At 36.4% G+C, this 24,382-nt stretch overlaps 1 protein-coding gene across 1 annotated transcript in view; it reads left to right on the top strand.

Moving 5' to 3' along the window:
- The window catches only part of XIRP2 (xin actin binding repeat containing 2), a 430,838-nt gene that overhangs the window by 260,772 nt on the left and 145,684 nt on the right, over window positions 1–24,382 (top strand). Inside the window, exon 4 of the mRNA XM_043997297.1 lies at window positions 18,066–18,219. Within this exon, the coding sequence (XP_043853232.1) occupies window positions 18,183–18,219 (37 nt within the window). The 5' untranslated portion in view covers window positions 18,066–18,182. The remainder of the gene's footprint in view (window positions 1–18,065; window positions 18,220–24,382) is intronic.

The raw sequence follows: 24,382 nt of genomic DNA, 5'->3' as shown, positions 1-24,382 counted from the left end.
TTCTGGGCATTCAATTCTTGGCCAACGGTGTGTGTTATTTCCCTTGTTATAATGTATTTTTTTTTTTGCGGGGCAATGGGGGTTAAGTGACTTGCCCAGGGTCACACAGCTAGTAAGTGTTAAGTGTCTGAGGCCGGATTTGAACTCAGGTACTCCTGAATCCAGGGCTGGTGCTTTATCCACTGCGCCACCTAGCTGCCCCCATAATGTAATCTTCTTAAAGGAAGGAATTGACTTCATTTTTATATTTATATCCTGTGACTTAGTTCAGTGTGTGACACATAGTAGGTACTTAAAATGCTTTTTCATTCATTCATTCCTTCATTCATTCATTTGGGTTTCCTTATAACCTGAGAAATGTAGAAGGCCAACTTTCTATCTAGGAATTTATAGCACAGCAAGTCAGTGAATCAGGCTTGGCTCAATATCATAGGAATGCTCTAGGCTAGCTAGAGGAAAATGCTTATTTTACCAGATTTTATTAGGTAGGTGAAAACCATATTATTCTTGATAAGTTGGTTTGGGAGAAAACTTTCATAATGTATTTATACTCAGGAAAGCAAAGAAATCCATTTGTTCAGAAAATTTTTCAACTAAATGGAATTGAGCATTGGTGACAATAGACTTGTGAGAACTCATGAATCTTGGACATGCTTCAGAGAAACAAAAAGGAGGTATCAAAACCAGACTCAATCTGCTTTTTAATGCAATTTTTACATCCTCAACATGTTCATTTACCTGTTCCTGGAATAGTGCTAAGTGCTGGGGATACAAATAATGGACCAATTCTTTCTCTCAAGAAGCTTACATTCCAACAAAGGAGATGAAAACTAATGTACACCATATCTACCGGCACTTTACTGGTAAATGTTTAACAACTAATTCTGGTGTGGGGGGGATTCACATATGATATATTTTTAAGTTAAATTGGCATTATTAACATTATCCCCATAATTTTCTTAAGTCAAGTCAATAAACAACAACAACAACAAAATCAAGTCCTGATTTGTAGTGTTGCTGATTTCTGGTGTGAATAATCAAAGTAAAAATTTAATAATCAGCTCCCTGGGGAGATAACTCCAGCATTGCTCTCTGGTTAATAACACAAACATAAGGAAAAATAAATACAAAGTAGCTAAATACAAAGAAATTAAAGTCAATAGCATACATATGAAGAGAATAAATAGAGGTTAGTTAGATTCAAAGAAGTTTAGGAGGTAGGTCACTGAGTAGTTAGAGGATTTAGGGATGACTTCATGTAAAAGGGAGTATTTGAGCTTTGTCTTAAAAGAATGTAAAATTTTTACAAATACTACAAATGTTATAGAATGGGATAACTTCTTGAGGGCAGAGACATTTTTACTTTTATCTTTGTCTCCCCAGCAACTAGAATAGGGTTTGGACCACAGATGGTGATTAATAAATTCTGACTGAATTGAATTCTTGCTGAATTGAATTGAACTGAACCAAAGGTAAATCAATACATTTAGTTTCAGAGCTAGGAAGATTGAAAATACAAAATACCGAACATGTTAAAGTTCAACACTTTATTTATAGGATACTTTTGGTTTTGCTTCCCTTTCTCGTTGCAGCAAGATGTTAAACATCAGTCTATCACATATGCCAAGTGCTGATCTAATTGATCTATAAGAGCACTCTTTTTCCCTTTCAGCATCATAAAGATGTTATATGTATAGGTCCACTTAGTTTCTCCCCTTCTGTGATACTATATTTAAAATAGCTTCTTCTTGTCCATGGGGATTTATAAAATGAGTTTCTAAGAGATGAGAAATCATGGAGTTTTATCATGTTTACCATTTTTGGGGGGCTTTAAGAGGCATTTACTGTGCTCACAGTGGGACAGCTTTCTTTGAACTAGTCTAGACTGTTGGCAGTCAGGGAACTCAGAAAAGAATGATGTAGAAGCAATCTCTCCCCACTCACCTCTCTAATTTAGCTTGATAAGAGGTTAAGTCCCCTTTACATGTCTTCAGGGGCCTACAGCTGAACAATCACCTCTTGCAGGTCACATCTTGTCTCTTCTGTATTCACATTTCTGTTTTTAGTGGAGTTCACGTCCCCAAACAGTGAATGACTTGAGCAACTCTGCTAAGCCCTTTTTTCCTTTGTGGGGTTAAATGTCACATGCTCTACAGGCAGCGAATATTTTATTAGATTGTGTGCAGAACGCGTGTAAGGTTCACAAAATCCCTAACACTCTCATTAGAGAATTGGATCATAATGAGTCTGACTAATAGATATTTGGTGTACATTTATAGAAATGCAATTTAAGAATTATTCCCATTAATGTGAGCATGCTCAAATAAAAGCATGGTTTCTTAACTTTTCTGTGGGTTATGGACCCATATGGTTGTCTGATAAAGGTTAGTAACCCCTTCTCAGAATAATGCCATTAAATATATAAAATAAAATACATAGGATTAGAAAGGAAACTAATTATAATGGAAAATAGTTATCAAAATGTTGAGGAAAAGCTCATGCATGCTAGGTTAAGAATCTCTGATGTAAAGTGAGGCGTGGGGGCAGCTAGGTGGCACAGTACCAGCCCTGGATTCAGGAGGACCTGAATCAGGCCTCAGACACTTGATACTTACTAGCTGTGTGACCCTGTTCAAGTCACTTAATCTCAGTTGCTCTGCCCCCCCAAATAAATAAATAAAATGAGGTGTGTAGAAGAGGGAGTGGAATTGAAATTGATCTAAGGCCTCACAGCTCATCAGTGAACAAAAAAGAGGTTAAAACCCCCTATTTTGGGACAATTACTTTTAACTGTACTTCTTCCCTTAACTTATATGAGTCCTGAAAGCATCCAAAAAGAGGTCTTAAATTGTATACACAATCTAAAATAAGATACCATATTTTTTTAAATGTATGATATGACATGATATGATATACATACGTACATATATATACACTTTTAAAAAGATGCAAAGAGAATATATACACATTCAGAACTCAGTTATCATGGAGAAGATTGTACCAAAGTGATGAAATGAAAATATTACCACAAAAATCCTGCTAATTTAAGACAACTAAGTTAGTATTTTCATATTACCAAAGTGCTTCAGGAGAAAAGTATTGAGTCAGTGTTATTTAATGATTAGACTATGAGATGTGAATTCATCTTTTTTTGGAAGTTTCTTTGTTTCTGCCCAGTAGAAGGCACAAGCTTAATAAATACTGACTGACTTGAATGATAGCAGAAAGTTCAATTAATGTCTTAGTATCTCACCATTTCATTGAACATATCATTTCTCCTTTAGACTCCTTGAAAGTAGAGAAAGTTTAGGTTCATCTCTTTAATCCCCTTAGCATCTACCTACAGGGCATGTAGAAGGGACTCAGTGGTGTTGTTTTTGTTTGTTTTGTTTTTAAGAAATGAATAAAATTTCACAGTTTATGTCTTATTTTTTTTTTACCGTATATATGTTATGAGTTAGTCAACAAGAATTTCTTAAGTACCTACTCTGTTCCTAACACTGTACTAAGTGCTGGGGGGGGGGAAGCGGGAGAGGGAGAGGGAGAGGGAGATCTGTCCTTGAGGAGCTCATAGTCTAATGGGAAAGACAACATGTAAACAATTATGAACAAATAAGGTATATACAGGATGAACTAAAGATAAATAGATGAAAGCTATTAAATTGGATCCACTGGTAATAAAGTGTATCAGACAAGGCTTCTTATACAAGGCAGGGTATTTAACTGGGACTTGAAGGGAACTAGAGAGAACAGAAGATGGAAATAAGGAAAGAGAGTATTTCAAGCACAGGAAAGAGCCAGTGAAAATGATCCAACTGGGGAGATGGGGCATCAAGAAAGCCAATGTCACTGGATTGAACTATAACTGGAGATGATAAGTTTTAAGAACATTAGAATGTTAAGGAAGGAGGCAGGTTATGAAAGGCTTTACAAATCAAAGAGTTTTATATTTGAGGTGAATAAATACATAATATAAATAATATCTGAGTTTTATTTGATGATAGAAATGGCGATGCCTTTCTCCCTTAAACCCTGAAATTTTAGGGAAATCAAAATAGTTTCAAAAACCTGTGTGGTAAACAGATGGTGATTATATAGATAATTATATAGATAGATTATAGATAGATAGATAGATAGATTAGATAGATGGATGGGTGGATGCATATAGATATAGATATATAGATTTCAACAGATTTCTATGCCCTGGGAAAGGGTATGTAGTAGATAAAAAATTTTTCAAGACCCATGTTCAAGTATTATGTTGCCAGTAAATGTTTAACAACCAACTTTTTGGTATACTTATTTTATACATTTAAGTTTTAATTTGTATTAGTAACATTTTCTTCATCACTTTCTTAAGTCTAGAAAATAAACAGAACAATATAGCAAACCCAGATTTGTAAAGTTTGCTAATGTCTGAGTTATAAATGCTCACAATGAAAATTTAACAACCAGGTCTCCTGAAAGCTGGCTGCAAGACACCTAGGACCATTATTACTATTTTGAAAAGGGCTCCAGGAAAGAATTTGAAATGTTGATTTATTCTCACGCGCAGATCATTTAGTTTTGATATAGAAATATGTTCAATTTGCTCATTTTAGGTAGTTTCTTTCCTTTTGGGGGTAGTCAATGAGTTGCCTAATTTCTGAAAAATTAAAGTGGTAACAAAAAGTCAGAGATAAGTTTTAAAAAGCAAAACCAAATGCAAACAAAAAAATAGCCTATAAAACTTTTCATAGTAATGCCTAAATCTCTGATGGCACATCAGTTTTAAAGTGAGTTAGAGGAGATTAGATTTAAAAGGTTTAGTCATTAGGGATTTTCCTTTGCCAGTAATAGGGTCAATTGAAACTAGTTAAAATATTTTAATAGAAGTTTTCTTTTCATTAGGATTCTTGTAACGCTGGATATAGTCTCCAACTAATAAAGATAATAGTAAAGTATGTTAGGGCCCTATTGCAGAAGATGAGAGACGCTGGGGCAAATTACTGTTTTTTATTCCTGGCTGGGAAGGCTAGAATGGCTGTATTTCTTTCCACTTTATATGGAAAATTAACTGCCTAAATGCAAAGCCAGCATGCAAATAAGATTGTATAGTAGTAAAGTTCTGCATCTCATCAAGGACTTGTGTTCAATACTCCCTGGTATAAAATACCACACGCTTTCTCAGCCATAGCACAAGTCAAATGAAGATGGCTTCTAAGTAGGCAGAAGACAATAGGGCATATAAGTATTGCATGTCAATCCAAAACATTAATACTAGTACATTTAAATCATTGCACCATGGCTTCCTTTGAGAATCTCAATGTACTTAGAACTATCATATCTTTAAACTTCCCAGAACCTCTTTGCGTGTCGTGAGTAGCAAATATTAACCCAACCATGCAAATGAGCAAATGCCAGCCTTCCCAGACTGAATGACACAGGCAGACAATATCAGAGAAATTGGGAATGCTGCTTATTAAAATAACAACAGCAGTAGCAGCAATAGCCACACAGTTTGCCCTCTCTTGTATAGCTTTTCTTCCAAGGAATTTGGTATGGTTCATACGCAGAGGTGGTAAGATCTGGCCTGGCCAAGTATTACAGATCCTTGCACTACAGATTATAGCACTGGCTTTAGTACTAAATCAGCGGAAAATCAAATCATTTAAAGTGTTAATAATTGACTTTTCCCATCCCCATAAGAGGCTTGACGAGGTTTGTGCATCCCAGGTTAACTCTATATGATGCTTATTATTAATGTTATTTAAGTCTGGAACTGCTATTCCATTTCTGTAGGGAACCAAATTCCTTTAGCATCAATGCAGATATGCAGCTAGCTGGTAACTTAAAGCTGTTGAGAATTCCCCCAAGCATCGAAAGGTTAAGTCTCTTGCCTAGGTTCACATTGTCATTGTGTTGCAGACAGAACTTGAAACCTAGGTCTCTGACTCCAAAGCTAGGTCTCTATCTGCCTGCCGTGCTGCCTATATGAGGGACTTCGTGTATATAAAGAGTGGTGATGTGATGTGATGTGGTGGGGGGGTGAGGCAGGGGTAGGGAAGGGAAGAAAGCTTAAGCCCCGAGTTGGGAATCAAGAAATTAGGAAAGCAGACTTCTGGTCTCTGCTCTGCCACTGACTGTCTTTGTGACCTCAGAAAAATCAAAACACCGCTATGGACCTCAGCATCCTCATCTTGTAAAATGAGGATGTTGAATTGGACAGTCTCCAAGGTCCCTTCCGCTTCAGAGTTCATATAATGCCTCAGGCATTATCTCATTTCACAGAGTGCGAAATAGACATAGAAAAGGTTAAGTGGCCTCTCCCCAGTCCCAGAGCTGATCACCGAGGTTTTGCATGTCAGGAGAAAAGCTGATTTGGCTCTTCTAGGTTGGGGGGGGGGGCGGTGGAGATCAGTCCTGTTTCTAGGAGCCTCTTGCCCCCTCCTCCTCCTCCCCACCTGTGCCAGGGTATGGACACCAGGTGGCGCCTCTTAGAGCAATCTATTCCTGCTTTCAGTGATTCCTGGGGCTTCAGAGCTGGTTCAGAATTGATCTGCCCTGGATGCTTACAACCCCATAGCTACTGGCTAGCTACAATTCTGAGGAAAGGACCCTTGGCCAAAACTAGCTGAAACTCTCTTGTAAGACCATTAGACAGAAACAGGTAAGGGCATGGAACTGGATAATGTAGGGAGATCTTAATTCATTACTCAAGTGTGTTATGCGGAGAAATATAACAGGAAGAGAAGAGACCTCCAGACACCAATGACTTCACAATTCAGGTGAGTTTGGAGTAGGGGAAATATTACTATATATCCCGATGTTTTGGGGGATGTGGCTATCAGGGAATTGATGGTTGAGGTTTCTTGATAATAGTTAAATAGGACTAAAGATAAGGTATGGTATGCAGTAAGGAAGTGGATCTCAAGTTAAAATAGGAGTAGATTGACAAAGGATTCTCATGATCTTGGGAACAAAGTCAATCATATGTCCATGCCATTTTTACTTGAGTTATGTGCATATAGGATATGGAGATGGTTTTGTGCTTCTTATTTTAACACCCAGGACTGAGTGCTGTACCCATTTCACCTGTGAGTTTATAAAGATGTAGGACCAAGAAGCAGAGGTTAATGGAATGGATGGTGTGATCCTACTTTAGTAATGTAACATGTCAGTTTGGCCTGCCACCATTCACTTGGTAATCTCAGTTCTTATGGATTCAATTATGATCTCTATGCTGATTCTCTATGTAGCAAGCCCATATATCTCTTTTCTTCACATCCTGAATTTTCTGTTCATCAGATGACCTGACACTAAGAAAGCCTTTGTTCTTGGTTCCTGTGGAGTAGAAGTAGGAGGTCCCAAAGAGTGTTCATACTATTATTTTGGAGCGTTGTTATCTACCCAATTATCTACCCAACTGTCTATTCCTGCACTGGTTGTCTGTACAGTCTGTACAGAGAAATGAAAATAGAGAATTGGGAAGATACTTAAAAATTATAGAATTACCTGGAAGACTGTCCTGAGGGATTCAGCTTTATAAAACTTTGAGTTTTAAATTTGATTTATGGGTTTGGGGAATAGTATCAATAGCAGCCAGTGAGCTGTTTTCACTTAGCCAGTATAGATTGTACAATATATAACCTTCATAATTGATATTTCTTTAGCTTGCTTAGTTTGCATTTGAATACATTAGTCTCCTGTATTCAAGTGCTCCTTAGGACAAGTACATAAAATAGAGTGAATAAATCACTGTGAGTGTGATGTAGATGAAAATTATTTCTGTGGACCTTCAGTCTGGATTTGGGGTGAGTGCCCTGAACTTGCTACATGCAATTGGGTTGAGCTAAATAGCAGCTGAAGTCTCTGTCCAGTTCTAAAATTCTGCACTCTGAAAACTCTAAGGATGCTTAAAAACCACATTGATGTTTTTTACAGGGAAGAATGTATGAATAAATTAGAATTTTTCTCCAAAAACAATTGGAAATATCATGAAAAAAGGTCATTTTTAAAAAGGTCAATGAGTCTGGTTTATATAATTCAAACTGGATTTAGTTTCTTTTCTCTTTTTTTTTCTTTTCTATCATTTTTGTAATCCATGGTAACATGCCATTCTCACAGTCAAAGGGAAATAATCTTCCTTACAAAGTCACTTTATCCACTTCAACCTAATCAGCTTTGACTTGTCCTTATTTTTTTTTATTTTTTTTTTTAGTGAGGCAATTGGGGTTAAGTGGACTTGCCCAGGGTCACACAGCTAGTAAGTATTAAGTGTCTGGGGCCGGATTTGAACTCAGGTACTCCTGACTCCAGGGCCGGTGCTCTATCCACTGTGCCACCTAGCTGCCCCTTGTCCTTATTTTTTAAGTGAAAAGTCAGAAAATTTTCAGTGTTTGGATAAATGGAATATTTTTTTAAAAAGGAAAAGTCAGAGAGAAAAATCAAGTAGTCATGCATAGTGACTGGCCATACAAGGAATTCAGAAAAGGGAAAGAATCGTATGGGGTAAGCTAAACGGAAATAACTTCATGGAGGTGATGGCACTGAGATGGATGGTAAAGGATTTGGCTAAATAGAAAAGAGAGAGATGGAAGCAGCTAGGTGCTGCAGTGGATAAAGCACCCGGCCCTGGATTCAGGAGGACCTGAGTTCAAATCCAGGGCCTCAGACACTCGACACTTACTAGGCGTGTGACCCTGGGCAAGTCACTTAACCGTCATTGGCCCGCCCCCCAATTTTTTTTTCCATAAATATATGTAAAAAAAAATTGGAGTTCCAAATTCCTTCCCTAACCCACCTTCCATTGAGAAGGCAAGCAATTTGATATTGGTTATACATGTGCAGCCATATAAAAACATATTTCCATATTAGTCATGTTATGAAAGAAAACATATCAAAAGAAAAACAAACCAAGAAAAAATAAGAGAACTTTTTCAACATATGCTTCACTTTGCATTCAACCTTTTTCAGTTCTTTCTCTGGAGGTGGATAGCATTTTCTTTCATGAGTCCTTTGTAATTGTCTTGGATCATTGTATTGCTGAGAATAGCTAAGTCATTAACAATTTATCATCATTGCTATTACTGTATACACTGTTCTCACTTCACTTTACATCAGTTCCTGTCAAGACCAGGTTTTCTGAAAGCATCCTGTTCATCATTTCTCATAGAATAATAGCATTCTATCACAATCATATACCATAACTTGTTCAGCCATTCCGCAACAGATGGGCATCCCTTCAATTTCTAATTCTTTGACAAAACAAAAAGTCTTTATAAATATTTTTGTCCTTATAGGTCCTTTTCCTTTTCTTCTTTTTTTTTTTTTGAAAAATCTCTTTGGAATACAGGCCTAGCAGTGGAATTTTTGAGTCAAAAAGTATGCACAGTTTTTTAGTCCCTTGTTATAGTTCCAAATTGCTTTCCAGAATGGTTGGATCAATTCACAACTCTACCAACAGTGCCTTAGTGCCCCAGTTTTCCCTCCATCATTTGTTATTTTCTTTTTCTGTCATGTTAGACAAACTTATAAGTTTGAGGTCTACCTCAGAGTTATTTAATTTATATTCCTCTGATCAATAATGATTTAGAGCATTTTTTCATGTGACTACAGTTAGTTTTGATTTCTTTGTCTCAAAGCTGTCTGTCCATAGCCTTTGACCATTTATCAGTTGGAATGTATTCTTATAAATTTGACTCTGTTCTCTATATATTTGAGAAATGAGGCCTTTATCAGAGACACTTTCTATAAATTAATTTTCACAGTGATGATTACTGTGTATTTAGCTCCATCCTATTTTGCCCCCTGTTTACGCTTCTCTCTCCTTTCACCCTGTCCATCCTCAAAATTGCCTTGCTTCTTACAACCACCTCCCACAATCCATTCTCCCTTCTATCAACCTTCCCCCTTCTCTAATGTTCCTCGCCTCCTTACTTCCCTTTAGGGTAAGAGATTTCTACACCCAACTGAATGTATATGATATTCCCTCTTTGAGGCAATTCTGATGAAAGTAAAGTTCAAACATTACCTGCCTACCCCCCTCCATTTTCCCTTGCACTGTGAAAGTTCTTTTATGCCTCTTCATATGAGACAAATTACCCCATCCTACATCTCCCTTCCCCCTTCTCCCAAGGCACCTTCTTTCTTAGCCCTTAATTTAATTTTCTTTTAGATATCACCACATCATAGTCAAGTCACACCCATGTCCTCTCTCTGTTTATACTAATTTTACGTGCCCTATGTAGAATTGTAAACAGTTTATCCTTATTGAATCCATTATAATTTTTCTTTCCTGTTTACCTGTTTTAGTTTCTCTTGAATCTTGTATTTGAAAATCAAGTTTTCTATTCTGCTCTGGTCTTTTCATCAAGAATGCCTGAAATTTCTCTTTTTCATTAGATGCACATCCCTGCCCCCCCCCACCCCCAGAAAGATTACACTCAGTTTTTCTGGAGAGTTAATTCTTGGTTGTAATCCCAGTTCCTTTGCCCTCCAGAATATCATATTCCAAGCCTCTGATCCTTTAATATAGAAGCTACTAAATTTTGTGTAATTCTGATTGTGATTCTATGATATTTGAATTGTTTCTGACTGCTTGTAATATTTTTCTCCTTGACCTGCAAACTCTGGAATTTGGCTATAATCCTGGGATTTTTCATTTTGGATTCTCTTTCAAAAGGTAACCATTTTATTCTTTCAATTTATATTTTACCCCCTTGATCTAGAATATCAGGGACATTTTCTTGATAATTTCTTGAAAGATGATGTGTAGGCTCTTATCTTAATCGTAGCTTTCAGTAGAATAATAATTCATAAATTATCTCCCCTTGATCTATTTTCTAGGACAATCAAGATATTTCACATTTTTACTATTTTTTCATTCTTTTGATTTTATTCTATTACTTATTAATGTCTTATGGAGTCATGATCTCCCACTTACCCAATTTCTAAGTTTTAAGGAATTTCTTTTCTTAAGTGAGCTTTTGGATCTCCTTTTCTATTTGACCAATTCTGCTTTTTAAAAATTTTCTTTTTTTAAAGTGGATTTTTTTTTGCTTCTTTTTATCCATTTGGCCTATTTTATGCCTTCTTTACCAAAACTATTGACTCTTTGTTCATGATTTTCTTGTATTTACTCTCAGTCCTTTCCCTAATTTTTTTTCCTCTACCTATCTTATCTGCTTTTAAAAATCTTTTTTTTTTTTGAGCTCTTTCAGAATTTGTTTTTGAGGCTAAGATCAATTCACCTGCCTCATAGTGTTTGTTGTGAACATCAAAATAATTAATATATGCACAACACTTTGCAAACCTTAAAGCATTATACAAATTTCAGCTATTATTAATATTTGATTGCATAGATAATAAGAAGCCACATCATTTTGAATGTAGTGCTGGGATATAATAATATAGTATGACCTGAATTTTGGGAAAATCACATTGGCCGCTAAGTGGAGGATGAACTAGAGTGGGGAGAGACTTGAGGCAGAGAGACCAACCAGAAATCTATTGCAGTTGTCCTAGTATGAGGCAGTGAGGTCCTGTTTTGTGGGGTGTGTGTGTGTGTGTGTGTGTGTGTGTGTGTGTGTGTGTGTGTGTGTGTGTGTGTGTGTGTTGGTGGAGATAAATGGACAATAATAACGACTAACCTTTATATAGTGCTTACTATATGTTACATGGTATACCAAGCACTCTACAATTTTTTATTGCATCCTTACAATAACCCTGGGAAATAGTTGCGATAATTATGTCAATATGAGGCAAACAGAGGCTAAGTGACTTTTCCAGGCTCAGACAATTAGTATCTGAAGGTGAATTTTAATTCAGATCTTCCAGATTTCAGGCCTGGTACTCTATCCACTGCCCCACCTACACAACAGATTGGATATATGGGCTAAGTGCAAATGAAGAATAAAGGATGACATCAAGCTGGTATGACTTGCAAATGAGTGGTTCCCTAAGACAGATAGGCAGGTTGAGAAGAGGGTAAGACTTTGGGTAAAAATATATTTAGCTCTGTTTTGGACATATTGGATTGGAGATGTTCAAAAGGTTAGTTGGTGTTGCATGACTGTACTTCAGAATAGACTAAGGATGGATATATAGTTACAGTTACAATCTTCATTGTGATGATAATTGAACATATGGGAGCTGATGATCTCTCCAAAAGAGATAGCATAGAAGAAGAGCAGAGAGCTACAAACAAATTCTTAGGGGGCACTCTTAGTAAATATCACCTGGATAAAGTAAAGGCAGCTGAGGAAGAGCAATCAGAAAGGTAGAAAAACTATAAGAAAACAATGTTGTAAAAATCTAGAAAAGAGACTACATAGGGGGTGGTGAAGGTGAATCTGTCAAATGCTACCCCATAGGTCCAGAAGGATTCATTGATCTTTTGTTTTTAAATAGTACTTTCACTTACCAATGACTCTCCCTCTGTAACAAATAAGTATAATCAAGCAAAACAAATCAACCCCATTGACTGAAAATGTAAATCTCCTTCTCCACCTTTAGTCTATTGCTTTTCTGAGAGGCAGGAAGCATGCTTCATTATCAGATTTCAAGGTTGTAAATTATTCTCAAAAATATTTTATAGAGATGGGAAAGTAGGCATATGGGTCATTAGTTGCTGATAACTTATCAGTCACTCTTTTTCATTAATAATTCCATTTGTGCTTTTTTATTCCACCCCTTTGATATCTTCTTTGAAATATCTTAACATTTTATCCATCACTTACTTCATAAGTGTGTCAGCTCTAGAAATAAGAAAATATCTCACATGAACATAACAATGTACATAAAAAAACAAGACTGAACATCATGTTAATTGTAATGATCAAGCTTAGAACTGATGAAGAGATGAGAAAATGGGTCTCCTTTCTTTCTTTCTTTACAGAGATAAAAAACCATGGGTACAAGACACTGTCAGAATTGCTCAGTAGGATGGCTAGTTTTTATGAACTGCTTTTTACTACTTTCTTTTATTCTTTTTTACAAGGGATGACTCACTCATAGGAGAAGAAGGGAGATATTCAGAAATAAAGGTGTTATAAAAGTAAGGGATATTAAACAACACCTTTAAATTAAAAGAAGAGAAAAGATGGATTTCTTTCTTTCTTTTTGGGGGGCAGGAGGGTCCACTTGCTTAGGCACAGTTGCTTTTTCTTTTCCCCTCTTTTACTATTTCACTCTAGCTCCTAACATCTATGCTTATGATTCTCAAATCAGCGTATCTAGCCCTAACATCTCACTGACCTCCAGTCTGTCACTCCACCTCCTATTGGGCATTTTGACCTGGATGTCTTAAACTCAGCATCTCCATTATCTTTGAACTCATTATTGTTTTTTTCTCTCAAAACTTCTCCTCTTAACTTTGCTATAACTATAGGATGTACTACCATTCTCTCAGTCACCTAGGCTCACAAGCTAAATTTCATCCCAAATTCTTACTCGTCTCTAACCCTCCACCTTATATCCAATCTGTTGACAAGGCCTGTCAGTTTTATCATCATAACAACTTTCATGTTTGCCTCTTTCTCTTTTGAAACTGCCACAACTCTGGTATGGGCCCTGGTTGTTGTTCAGTCATTTCTTAGCTCTTCATGATCCCAATGGAGTTTTCTTGGCAAAGACACTAGAGTGGTCTGCCATTTCCTTCTCCAATTCAATTTATAGATTAGGAAACTGAGGGCAAAACAGACTTAAGTGACTTGCCCAGGGTCACACAGATAGTGTGTATGAGGACAGATTTGAATTCAGGTCTTCCTGACTCTAAGCCTTGACATTCTATCAACTACACCAGGGCTTCTTAAACGTTTTTCCACTCATGACCCACTTTGGCCCAAAAACTTTCTATGTATGTGATCCTGAACATATAGGTATATGAATGATGTGTACATAAACTTTTATTGTTGCCAATTTTTTGCACCCCCCACATTCAGTTATGAGATCCACAGTTTAAGAAGCTTTTCACCATAGCACCTAGCTGCTCCTTGTTTATACATATTTTTTGTATGTTTTCTCTCCTATTAGACTGAGATACCTTTAAAAGCAGGGACTCTCTTTTACTTTTCTTTGTATCCTCAGCACAATTCCTGGAACATAGTAGGTGCTTAAGAAATGTGTATTAACTAATTGAATGACTACTTCCTCATGCAGCACATCAGTCCCTGAAATATAGATTCCAAATATAGCCTAATTATGCGATTTTCTAAGATGAGACTAGATCAAATTATAGACCCTATAAAATCTGTTCATCTCACATCTATTAATTTCTTTGATTTTAGTATATAAATAATATTGGTTATCTCTGGTATAGTTAATTCTCTCCTATGCTTTTTGCAGGCTAATTCTCTAAGGCTATCATTTTCAGTCCTCTTCCATGATGCTTTGCAAAAGAGTTTGCACTTTCTTATTGTCCTTGACATCTACTTGAAAAGGAATTTGAGCAAGTTTTAGGGTCCCCTCATTGTGGTGACAGTCTTACAGTGATTAAACTTCTTTAAGAAGAGATATGTTTTTTGGCATATCTTTTTTTTCAGATCTGATATTGTATTTAAATAGGTTGAGTTGGAGTTCTTTGGTTTTTACATGATACCTTCTTAGATTTACCATAAATTTTAAAAATCCAGTATTCATTTAGGCCCTTTAACTAACTTATTGGCAATCTAGCTATTTGGGACATGATAAGTAATTTGGACATGATTTATACTTTAGTGAGTGACTAATCTTTTTTTTTTTTGTTTTTGTTTTGCCTAAGATAGAATCAATTTTTTATCTGTCTACCCTGGAGGAACATAAAATATTACCTAAAATGTTTATTAAGTGTTTACTACACTAAGTGCTCAGAATACAAATACAAATAAAAGTCCAGTCAACAAATCAAAGGGCAGTCCCTGCACTTGAGATGCTTACATTCTTCTAGGGGAATATACACAAGAAAGGGTGATAAAAGTATGAAGAGTAAGGGGAAAGATAGGGAAAGATGATATCATTATAGATACTTGGGATTCACAGTAGTGTTAAAAATTTCAAGATATATTAGAATATATTGCAGTGTTGAAGATGGGAGGTTATACTAACAGGTATTTGGCCTATTGTCTTGATATTAGCATAAAATAAAAAGTTATTCCTCATGTCTGCCATTTGACCCTATTCCTGAACAAAATCTTCATTGTATATGAATGTGAGGCTTCTGAAATGACAACCATAAAATCATAGACTTAGGGGTGCAAGGGATTTTAAAAGATGAGGCCCAGAAAGCTTAAGTAACTTGCCTAAGGTCACAGAGTGGCAGAACTAATATTTGAAATCAGATCTCCTAATTAAAAAATAAGCACTTTTTCCACTGTTTTAACTTCTTTTAAAAAAAATTTCTTAATCTGGAACAACATTTTCTACCATATTTTTTCACTACCTGCCTTTATAGTGAAGTAGCTGAATGTCAAGGTATATATTGAAAATATGTGTGGGGAAAAGATACCTTTTTGGGAATGAACTTCTTTTTTTCTTTTTAAGTAGGTTTTTTCCCCAATTACATATAAAGACAATTTTTAACGTTCATTTTTTTTAAATTGAGTTTTAAATTTTTTTCCCTTCCCCCCTCACCTTTTCCCTCCCTAAGATGGTAGGCAATTTGCTGTTATATACATGCAATAATGTAAAACTTATTTCAATATTAGTCCTGTTGTGAAAGAAGAAACAGACCAAAAGAAGAAAACCACACACAAAAAAAGAAAGTAAAATAGCGTGCTTCCATCTGCATTCAGACTCCATTAGTTCTTTCTCTGGATGAGGATAAGCATTTTCCTTCATGAGTCCTTTGGAATTGTTTTGGATCATTGTATTGCTCAGAAGAGCTAAGTCTATCTCAATTGATCTTCAAACAATGTTGCTGTTACTGTGTACAATGTTCTCCTGGTTCTGCTTACTTCACTTTATATCAGTTCATTTAAGTCTTTCCAGGTTTTTTGCTGAAATCAGCCTGCTCATCATTTTCTTACAGCACAATAGTATGGAATGAACATTCATATATCTGTGCTAGCATGGCGTTTCAATACAGAAAATGAAAAATATTTCACTGGCCCATTTCCATTATTTTTCCTCCTCATGTCTTAAATAAAGTGCATGCTATTATATTTGCCTTGTACAAATTGGAATTTCCAATGGGTGACTGGCACAGCAGCTGATCCTGAGGTGTTTTGCTCAATAAAGATTGTTTAATAATAATTAAGTGTAACCTTCTTTGATTCTGTAAAAATCTACATTGCCCCCCACCAAGGTTTTACATTAATTGTCTAATAATAGATGAAAACCTAAGTGAAATAAACATAAAGAACAACAATCCTGAATTGATTTAATCTAACCCACCTTGGACCCAACTTCAATTAATGATGACAAGTATAAGAAAGAATTATGAACATTGGAGCCTCATTGTTTGGTTAACGGAGAGGTGATTAAGTATATGCAAATAGGCCAAGCACATTGAAATTGTTTAGCAGCTCCTGGTTTAATTGATGTGTACTTCAGAAAATATGCCAAGGGGTTATTTAGCCAAAAAGCTCTGTTTCTTCCTATGACAGATGAAGATGCAGCAAAGTAATCTACTGTAAAGAAGTGCTTTTAGAGCTAGGGTCCTGGCTCTCAAACCTGAAGTCACATTCATTAAGCCCTCTACTGAAGATTTAATAAATGTGAAAAGTGACTTGTTACATTACTGCCTTGTTTGTTTAGAAGTCAGCAAGTCAAGAAACATTTATTAAGCATTTACTATGTGCCAGGAACACTCTGAGGGTGAAGAGACAGATCTCATGAGCAAGTATAGGCGAACCTTCTGTCTATTTTCCTGATTTTTTTCATCTTGGGACATTTTTTTTTCTTCCAAGGTTTTCTTCAGGACTTGTCATGGAATCCTACTTAGTATTGTTAGTAAATAATGATAATTGGGGGTGGCTAGGTGGCACAGTGGATAAAGCACTGGCCCTGGATTCAGGAGTACCTGAGTTCAAATCCGGCCTCAGACACTTGACACTTACTAGCTGTGTGACCCTGGGCAAGTCACTTAACCCCCATTGCCCCGCAAAAAAAAAAAAGAAAAGAAAAGAATGATAATTGACATTCATAGAACATTTTAAAGTTTTCAAAGCTCCTTAAATACATGATCTCATTTGAGATTTATAACATTCCTATGAGATCATACTCATTTTACAGGCATGGAGACTGAGGTTTAAAGAAGTTAGTTGTGCACCCATGGCCATACAACTATTAAGTATCAGAGGCAGGCTTCGAATCTATATTTTTCTGAAAACAAATTCAGCACTTTAACCATTGCACCATTTTGCACCAAATTAGGAATTAACAGATGAACAAATGAAAAATACTAGCCACCCTAGGTTAGTGAATCTAATTGATATTTATTTCCTTTCCCCCCCCCTTTTTTTTAGCTTTTTCCAAAAATTAAAACATTCAAAGGTATAATGATAAACATACATCCCCCAATACATTTCCTGTGGAAGATACTCTGGAGTCACTGTTGTAAAGGAAATGGTGTTTCCCCCCTTTTATTTTATTTAATGGCTTATAACTGCACCAGTTCTTTAATATGCTGATAATTCTTTCAAAATGTCACAAGGTGGGCATGAAATTTAAAAAAAATCTCATTTCCTTCTATTTTCAGCACACAATGTTGATACATTAATTTTTTTTTGAATTGCAACCTATCGACTTTTTCTGGACTTAGTAAACTGAATACATTAGCATGCATTGCATTAGATTATGACCCTTATTTCTCTTCTCTCTTTCTTTGTGAGGAGGGGAAAGTCACTTGAAAGAAAAGCTAAATCAGAAATTGAAATGGTGCCTAAAATGTAAAATAAACACTATATATCCATTTGTAGTTCTCGGCAAAGTTATAGAAATTTACCCTGACACTTATTGGAAAATATCCCTTGTGATAGAAGCCCCCTTCCACCCTCCCTCCCTCTCCCTCTCCCTTTCTCTTTCTCTTGCCATCCCAACCCTCTGAAAACCACATCTGTTTCCTACTGATAGCTTTTAACACACATCCCCTTAATGTCTTCCAACAGGAAGTGGAAACGGAGCGAAGTTTGTGTTCCCCAGCATTGAAGAATCAGCCCAGTAGCCGTCCCATCAGTCCTGTGAAAGGATCCAGACAAGAAAGGTGAAAAACATCTTTTGACAAGATGTCATCTGAAAGTGGTCACAGCAACAACTTTGAAGGTTAGCATAACACTTTGATCTGAATTTCTTGCATAGCACCTTGTTCGATAAAAGTAAGCTAATAAAGTGTGTGGGCAGGTTTGCTTTTCAAAACTGTGAGGGGGAAAACTGATGAGGCAGCAGATGGCTCCTTTCTAACAAAACACCACAATTCAGGAAAATAAAAATAGGGATTTTTAATGTGTACTTTTTCCTTAAGTTTGTAAAAACCAGGACAAAGAATTCTGTTACAGAAGGCATCCAGCATGAAAGTCTCCTATGTCCTAAAGCTCTGAATAAGTTAGTTTATTAAGTGCAAATAAATCAGTGCAATCATTTGTTGGCAAAACTATACTTAGGGAACAATGCACTGGATCATCTTCTGGCTGCTTCTTTTGTGACAATAGGAAAAACCATATTGTTTCACACTAAGTCAGCGGGGTTAGTAAAAGAATGAAGTATGACTGCCTGTCACTTGCAAATAAAAAATAAAAAAAGGCCTTCCAGCAGCTTGTCTTCAGTCGATTAAACTAAATGTGCTTAATGAATTTAGTATAAAATGTGACAGGACAATGTCACATTTTGGGAGAAAAACATATAAATTTGATGAATGTTTTTCAAATGCCATTAAAATGTTAATAGCTCATATGTTTGAAATTACATCATTACCATAATTTTCAACAATGACAGAAGTGCAAAATATAAATAATTTATTGAAAAAAAGGAGGAAGCATTTATCACTTCTGAAGAGACACTAACAGGATTTTCCATTTTAACCAAGTATAATTTAGGATTAGTAATGTTTGTTAAAAAAATAAAATAAAATAAATGACTCTCAGACAGTCCTTTCAGGTATGCTCTCCCATAACAAGCTTTCACATTGACAGACAGTTTTGGTAATGTGAACTTTTTGTGTGTAATACCATTCAAAATTTGGAAAAAAACAACACTAAGCTCAGAACGTTCATGTTGTCTTGCACATTATAGCTTTATGAAACACAAAGCTTGGAGTCTTTTGCTTCAATGTGGGGTGATTGGTGCCTTAGTAGAAAGAGCATCAGAGAAAGAACTAGGAGACCTGAGTCTCCCCATTGGGGCTGCACCAATTTGTATAACCTTGGGAAAGTTACTTTGGGTCACTAGGACTCAGTTTAGTTACTCCTCCGTAAAATTAAGGAGTTGGATTAGGTGGTCTTGTGTCCAGCTTTCCAGTCCTGACATTCTATGTTTCTACGAAAAGAGGAACAAATGGGAGACTAGCAGAATTCAAAAGGGACAGCTGTAAATACTACAGGGGTTGTGATAAGATAAAAGGGAAAGGTTGGGGTGAGAACATAAATCTAAGCACAGTACGGGTTTGAATGAGTTCATGCACATTATTGTTCATCATTTTTCTGTCCTATCTCACTCTTTGTGACCCCATTTGGGCTTTTCTTGACAAAGATCCTGGAGTGGTGTTCCACTTTCTTCTCCCGCTCATTTTACAGATGAAGAATCTGAGGCAACAGGATTAAATGACTTTCCCAGCGTCACATACCTAGTTAGTACCTGAGGCCAGATTTGAATTCAGGAAGATGAAGCTTCCTCACTCCATGCCCAGTACTCTATTTACTGCTCCACCTAGTGGCCCAATAAATCCACCTTGCTTTCCACTAAAGATAACATCCAATACATACAGGTTAGGCAGCCACTATCATTTCCAGACTTTTGTCAGGAGGTTTTAGAAGTATGATCATTACTGTTGTAGGCTATGATCTTTGCCCAGATATAATTGTGTATTACAGCTGTAGAGGGTATTCAAAATGCTAAGTAAAATTTAGAATCAAAATTATTGAGTGGGAAAACAAGCCTTCTGGCTTGTTCTTACATGCTCTTCCAACTAGGGCAAGACAGTTCCTTTCAGTTACTTGAGAGATTTACATTACTGGGAAGGGGTAGCTCTTAGTCTTATGTAAGATGCCTATGGCATTCAGTCATCCTTGTCTTCTGCACAGTGATCACCATTATGGTCCACTAATGGCTACCTTTGATCAATGCCATAGAGTGTGTTTTCAAAAGTAGCTCCTACTAATGGCTTTTGTTTCTGTGCTTCCTATACTCCCTTAGTCAAGAACTGAATCCTCATGTGTAACAAAGAATAATAGTTAAGCCAAAACTTAACAGTAACCAGGACAAGCAGTCCCCGTGATTCTCTGCTGAAAGAAGGAAAGGATGTTTCTGGGCCCACCCCAACCCCACACACAGCTTGTAATTCTCACAGCAATATAAGATGCAAGGACTACTTGGAGGCCCACCACTCTGTCCCCAAGTGATGAGATGAGAGGAGGGCCCCATTTCTTTAACAGAATTCTTGACGGTGCTCATATAATAATAGAGTTAAGATCACGCTCTGAGAATTTATTCAAAGAGATAAAAGTATATGGGTCTGGCAGAAGTCTCCAAATCAGTGTGGCCTATCCAAGTAAAGATTGACTGTGTGGCTGATCACATGCATACTAGTGAAACATCAGAGGACACCACTGGAGGAAGGAGGATTTGGAGTCAAAGGACAGTCTGAGGTATTCTCACTCCACCACTTATGAGACCTTGGGCAAAAGTATGTCACATATGTGAACCTATTTCCTCCCCTGTACAGTAAGACTCCAAGACTTTGAACTATAAGATTTTGAATGCTCTTTTCAGCTCTAAGTTTCTAATTCTCTGGCCTTAAGGAACCAAAGACTTACTCATTATAAACATCAGTCCAAAAGGCTGAACTTTTCTATATGTACGTAACCAGGAAACTTAAAAAAAATCAATCCACAAACAATGTGACCATGGACAAGTTGCTTTGGAGCTTAAGCCCTAAATGAATTTTCTCATTTGTTAAAGTAGGTGATATTCAAGTTTCCTTCTAGCTCACCAACTCTTTTATGTATCTAAGATCAAAATGTAGTTAGCTATTCCTCTGAATTATTTCAAAACAAATTTAATCTTGTTTTTTGTTTGTTTTTTTTGGTGGGGCAATGAGGGTTAAGTGACTTGCCCAAAGTCACACAGCTAGTAAGTGTCGTGTCTGAGACTGGATTTGAACTCAGGTCCTCTTGAATCCAAGGCCAGTGCTTTATCCACTACGCAATCTAGCTGCCCACAAATTTAATCTTAAAAAAATCAGTTTAGAAAATTATCAATTTTCAGTGCCCAGATCTGGCAACACACCTGAGAATTAATTCTAACCCCCTGCAGGTTCAAAGGCTCCTCCTACTTCTTCCAGTCCTGCATATAATACTCCTAATTTTAGATCTCTCGCTTAGGTAGCTGCTCAGTTTGGTCTTCTTCCCATCTTCTTTGAATGGGAACTCATTTATTTATTTATCTATCTATCTATTTTTTGGGGGGCAGGGCAATGAGGGTTAAGTGACTTGCCCAGGGTCACACAGCTAGTAAGTGTCTAGTGTCTGCGGGTGGATTTGAAGTCAGGTTCTCCTGAATCCAGGGCTTGTGCTTTATCCACTGTGCCACCTAGCTGCCCCTTGGAAATAATTTATTCTTGATAGGAAAAACTACTGGCATCAGATAATGATTATTTAGTTCCTGCATTTGCAATGCGCTCTTTATATATTTGTTAGAACCTGGGAAGGTTTAGTTGGCTGGAAAGTAATTGATGAAACAAACCTGGCTAAACCTAGAATACAGGAAAGTAGGTGTGATCTAAGAAACACTGAAGGAAAATTGAGAACCAGATACAAGACTATGACAGTTCATTGTTATTGTTAAAATTGAAGTCCTGATTTAGCCAACTTCCTTTACTGATTTCTAAAATGAGTAGATTAGAGAATAAACAACAGGGGGACTAGGTGGTAAAGAGTGATTGATGTATAACTACATTAAAGTGTTTTTCTGAAGAAATCCCATGGACCTAGCAATGCCACAGAAAGTAAGCACAGGTGAATTGGATCACATTGATCAAATGTGTATGTATACATACATGTGTATATACATACAAATACACAATATAGTTCAAAACTCTTTTTACCACAGCATTCTTCCTCTCCTCAGCTTTTGCTCTTGGAGTCATAATTTTAAAATTTAATTTTCTAAGTCATGAACATATAAAAAGCTAACAGACAAAAGCCATACATTAAAGATTCCTGTTTCTAAGGCTTTTTATAGCAAGCTTTGGAAATTACCTGCCACATTTCTCTTTCTTATTCAGCTTCATTAAAGCTAAATTCATTCTTTATTCTTAAAATGGCCGTTCATTTTCCCTGACAGTTTTAACAAAACAGACTGTTACTTTTAAAATTTCTGTTTCCAAGTGGAAGTATCATATATTCCTATATTGCCAAAGTATTGAAAATGTGCATTTTTTAGATCTCACTCCCTCACACACTCTCTCATGTTCTCTTTCTCACCATTCATCTTCTTTTACTCATCCTATCTTGCTCTCAAACTATCACTTAGCCTCTTATCTCTCACTCTTTCTCTCATCCTCTCCCTTAGCCTGTCTAACTCAATATCTCTGTCTCTGTCACTCTTTCCTACCCCCTTTATACTTTTACATCTTACTTTTTGTTTTATCTCAGATTGTAAGGGATAATCATTTTGCAGAGTAGCTGCACTTCCTACAGGAAGTGAGAGGTGACCAAGCCAACTCCTTTAAAACCTTTTCACTCTGAACAATTACTTCTAGGATTGAGAACATGAGTAGAGAATAGGATATCTTCATGTCAGCAGAAATGTAAATAGTACTAATTCCCACACTAAGGAGGAAGTCTTCAAAAGTTAGTGAGAGCTTCTTCCAGTGATAAAATTGCCATTTTCCCTTCTTGCTCCCTTTTCAAACTGTTGAAAGACAATGGTTTTGTTAAAGGAAAAGCAAAGTCTAGGGTTAAGTCCTTGTTTCTTCCCATTGTACATTTCCTAGGGCTTAGTCATCATGGGAATACTAAGAGTCTCAGGCTAGGAAGCAGTATATCTGATAAATACCAAAGGTCTCCAGGTTAAAATGAAATGAAACACTGCTATATTTTTACATTAAATACCATCTCTGTTTTAAGCAGAAAAGTTCTTTCTGAAACCTACAACATAACTGATATTTAGTCACAGACCAGCACCAGCAAAGGATATTACTGTCATTTGTCTTTCTCCAAATGATTTGTTTTTCTCTAATGAGAATCACAGGACAGACTTTTAGATATGGTGTCTAGAAAGTGACTCAAGGGAACCTATATCTTCTGTTCACTGTAATATCTCTTTACCTGGCACATTACTTATTTCTTGTGCAGCAACATTCTTTTGTAAATGGGTAGCATTATTTCTCTGTCCTCAAAGTACATTGTTAATTTCAGTAATGATAAGGGATCAAAAGCCCTGATGGAAAAGATTTAAAATAGTAGCCTTTTCTTCAAAGAATCCCAACTATTGTTCTTATAGCATGGATTCCCCAGAAATGTGAGAACAGAACAGTAGTGACTTGCCACTCTGATTTCAAGTGACCAAGTCTTAACATGAATTGTTGGGATATGAACTGGAATGGAACCCTCCACATACTTATTGAAATTCCAAGCTGTGATACTTTGGAATTCCCCAAATTAGTTTGGGATAATATTGAGTCCAATTTGGGATGAAGAGCTATGTAGAATATCTACGTTATCCCCAACATCATCTGAGGATGGAGTCACACCTCCCACCCCACCTACTGTGGCTAAGGACTCTAGAAAACCGATAAGGAGCCCTGGTTATTGAGGAGAGATAAAAGGTACTATTCCTTGTCTCTCAAAGCATGTGCACCATCATTTTAAAATTGTAGATGCTTTATCTTTACTTGCATAGGTTGCTAAACCATTCGCATAGGTCATTAAGCCATTCATGTTGGCTTAAGGTTACAAAATCACAGATATTACATTTGATCACAAGCAGTTAAAGATTTTTGGTAACCTGGGGTCAATAAACTTTTTAAAAATTTTGATAACTGTATTTCAACATCATTGGTTTCCTCTGTAATATTAGGTATTTTATTTTATGTATTAGAAAATATTATTCAGAGAATCAATAACATTCAAGTGCCTACTATGTGACGAACACTGTGCTTACAAAAAAAAAGCAAAACAGTACCTGCCCTGAAGGAGCTTACACTCTAATGGGAGAGAGCACATGAAAACAAATATATGCAAATCAAGTTATATACAGGAAAAGTAGGAAA

Source organism: Dromiciops gliroides, chromosome 3 (assembly GCF_019393635.1).
Source record: "Dromiciops gliroides isolate mDroGli1 chromosome 3, mDroGli1.pri, whole genome shotgun sequence".
Lineage (NCBI taxonomy): Eukaryota > Metazoa > Chordata > Mammalia > Microbiotheria > Microbiotheriidae > Dromiciops > Dromiciops gliroides.
Note: the sequence above shows the minus strand (reverse complement) of the source record. Positions and strands in the feature narration are given on the sequence as shown.